At 35.5% G+C, this 3500-nt stretch overlaps 1 protein-coding gene across 1 annotated transcript in view; it reads left to right on the top strand.

The window, feature by feature from the left end:
- Window positions 1-3500, top strand: part of LOC107687388 (mitogen-activated protein kinase kinase kinase 13-like) — a gene marked incomplete at its 3' end in the record, with an annotated part of 57428 nt that overhangs the window by 48705 nt on the left and 5223 nt on the right. The window contains exon 3 of the mRNA XM_016484683.1: window positions 1592-2285. Within this exon, the coding sequence (XP_016340169.1) occupies window positions 1688-2285 (598 nt within the window). The remainder of the gene's footprint in view (window positions 1-1591; window positions 2286-3500) is intronic.

The following is a 3500-nucleotide window of genomic DNA, read 5'->3' as shown; positions in this document are numbered from 1 at the left end:
TGTGTGTGTGTGTGTGTGTGTGTGTGTGTGTGTGTGTGTGTGTGTGTGTGTGTGTGTGTGTGAGAGAGAGAGAGAGCGTGAGCAGTGTGTGCCAGATGTTTGGCTCTCAGAGCTTCTAATACTCGTTCTGCTTTAATCTCAAAGCAGCACTAACACAGTCGATCAACAGAGACCGGATCACAACGACGGCTTCCCAGAATCTCTCTCTCTCTCTCTCTCTCTAAAGAGATAATCATTCATGCAGATGCCTCCAATCCGTCTCCTGCTGTGTGCGGAATGAGATTGGAAATTAAAATGATCAACCGTTTCAGTCTTTATTTAGCAGTCAGAGCTGTAGTTGCTGTTTAAAACGAGTGTTTGTATTTCTCAAATTCATTAAACGGATAATTTTCGCACTCTGTTCTGAAATCTAGTGAGCTGCCTATGTAGGCAGCATTTTAAGGCAACATACAGTAGTTGAGCTCCCGATGCAAAGCCTGTTCCAAAAGTCTCAGGCAGCATCACATGCATGCTTGATAGGTGCAGGTAATCCCAGAATGCATTGCGACAAACTTAAAAAATCCAGAATGTGTATAACTTTTTTTTTTTAATTATATATAAATATTTTTTAAAGAAATTAGTACTTCTATTTAGCAAGGATGCAATAAATGTATCAAAAGTCACATTAAAGACATTTGTAATGTTACAGAAAATGTATATTTTCACATACATGCTGTTTAAATGTATAAAAACAGGTCTTTTAACTTGTAATATTGTAATTAATTGTAATGTTTTACAATATTTAATATTATTTTAAATACATATTTCATATTCATATAAATATCATATTCATATAAATGTATTTATAACTTATTTTTATAATACAATTACATATAAAAAAGAAATATAATTATTAAAATATAAAAATTGCATTATTCATTAATACTAAAAAATTACCAAAAATGTACATCAGAGTTCAAAAAGTTCAAATTAAATGGCAACTTTCATATTTATTCATATAAATGTATTTATAATTTACTTTTACAATAAATTAAATATAGAAATTTCAATTATTATAAATATACATTATTAATTCATTGCTAAAGTATACATCAAAAAGTTATATTGAATTAAAGTGCCTTTTTTATATTTATTATATATATTATATATATATATTTAGAATTTATATTTATAATAAAATTAGTATAAAACATTTAGTTATTATTTTAAAAATTACATTATACAGTAATTACTAAAATGGATACATTCAAAAGTTGAAACTAATTAAGTTGCCTCTTTTACTCTATATTTGTGAATTTTGTGTAATGTTATTTACATTACACAAAATTTGGGAATATTGTTAATAATTGTGTCTGTGTCCGATGTTATTTTTATTAGATAATTTTTTTTTATTTATTCAAATAACTTTGCAAACACCAAATTTTTTAAATCAACAATCTTTGTCATGCCTTGTTTTTTCTTCAGCATCTTGCTTCATGTTTGAGTTTTAAAAACTTTGTTTCTAAAAAAAAAAATTGAAAAAAAAAGTTCCGTTCCACTAAGCTGCACCCATCAGACTGTTTTTAAATGCATATCTGTCTTTCTCCTGCAGGTGTGTCATAAAACCCGACAGAATTCATCTGTAAAGCCTGGCCGCTCATTTCCCGTCGGGTGAGGAGGGGGTCTGCCCATACACACGCACGGCACCATGGGAAGCTCCCCGGAGGTGCTGTCCTGGACGTCCTGTCCCAGCCTGCTGGTGGGGAAGCTGAAGGAAGAGCTGAAGCTCACGGTCGTCGGCGACTCCATGAAAAAAACCAACAGTAACATTTCTCCTCAAACGCTGCTTCCTCCGGCGGCGCCTCTGCCGCAGATCATCGCAGACCTGGCTCCGCCCACCACCCTTCCCATGCCGCTGCAGCAGCTTCAGCTTCCCTGCAGGGACGACGAGCCAGGCGGCACCAGCCCGCCGTGCACCGCCCTCAGCGAGGACTCGACGCGGGAGCAGGGACACTTCGAAAACAGCGTTCTGCAGCTGCAGGAACATGAGGAGGCCGAGACGCCGGGATCCTGCAGTCAGGGAGGCTGCAGAAGCGGCGGGGAGGAGAAAAACGAGGAGGGCGGGTGTCCGATGGACCACAGCGGAGACGACACGCACCCCCATCCGCATGACAACATCAAACTGCACTTTCATAGAGCTGGGACGGGCAGCGGTGGATTTCTGGAGGGGCTGTTCGGATGTTTGAGACCTGTGTGGAATATTATCGGGAAAACATACTCAACCGAGTACAAACTTCAGCAGCAAGGTTAGTGACGAGTATTAAATTTTAGTACATTACTGATTGCACATTACAAAACCAAAATTGGGTTACTTTATTTTAAGGTGTCCTTGTTACAGTGTAATTATTAGATATTTTTCCTGATATTTAAAAATTTTTCCATAATTTGATATTGGTTTTGTAATATTGAATCGATATGTTGTTATCATTGTGTTAAAAACAGAACTAAAAAAAAATATTGGTTCGGCATATCGGTTATCGGGCACATAAACATGCAAATAATCAATATCGGTTATAAAGAAATTGATCTCTAGTAATTATACATTTAAGTAGTTTAAGTAATAGCATTTAAATAATAGTAATTATGCATAATTTACACTTTTTACTTTAGTAAAAACGTGTAACAAAGGGACTGTAAAATAAAGTGTTACCGAAAATTTTAGTTTTTCCCCAATATTTAAGCATTTTTCCCTAATCGGATATGAGTTTTGTAATTTTTAAAATCTACCGATACTTGTTATCATTGTGTTATAAACAGAAGTAAATAGATAAATAAATATCGGTTCAGCATATCGGTTATTGGGCACATAAACATGCAAATAATCTGTATTGGTTATAAAAAAAAATTTATCTGTAGTAATTATACATTTAAATAATTTAAGTAATAGTAGCATTTAAATAATTTTACATTTACATTTAGTCATTTAGCAGACGCTTTTATCCAAAGTGACTTACAAATGAAGACAATTGAAGCAATCAAAATCAACAAATGAGTCTCAGTTAGCTTAACGTAGTACACGTAGCAAGGTTTTTTGTTAATTGTATAATAAATAAAAGAAAACGTCTCAGGTTACTTATGTAACCATGGTTCCCTGAGTAGGGAACGAGACACTGCGTCCTCTAGGGGTCGCTATGGGGAACGCCTCGTCGTGACCCGTGTCTGAAGCATACATTGAAAAAACACCACCTCGTTGGCCGGCGACAGCCATGACGTCGGGTCACGACAAGGCGTTCCCCATAGCGACCCCTAGAGGACGCAGTTCGAAGTTCCCATGAAAGGGAACCAATACAATACAAAAAGAATAGAGAAGCTAGTGTTACTTTTTTTTTTTTTTAAGAAAAAAAGCAGTTAGTAAATGAACAGTGCAAGTCTAAAAGGGGCAAGTTTTTTTTAAAGAATAGAATTAGAATAGAGAGTGCTAGAGTTAGAGGGTCAAATAAAGATGGAAGAGATGTGTTTTT

This window comes from Sinocyclocheilus anshuiensis, unplaced genomic scaffold (genome assembly GCF_001515605.1).
Source record: "Sinocyclocheilus anshuiensis isolate Anshui unplaced genomic scaffold, SAMN03320099.WGS_v1.1 scaffold5000, whole genome shotgun sequence".
NCBI classification, from domain to species: Eukaryota; Metazoa; Chordata; class Actinopteri; order Cypriniformes; family Cyprinidae; genus Sinocyclocheilus; species Sinocyclocheilus anshuiensis.
Note: the sequence above shows the minus strand (reverse complement) of the source record. Positions and strands in the feature narration are given on the sequence as shown.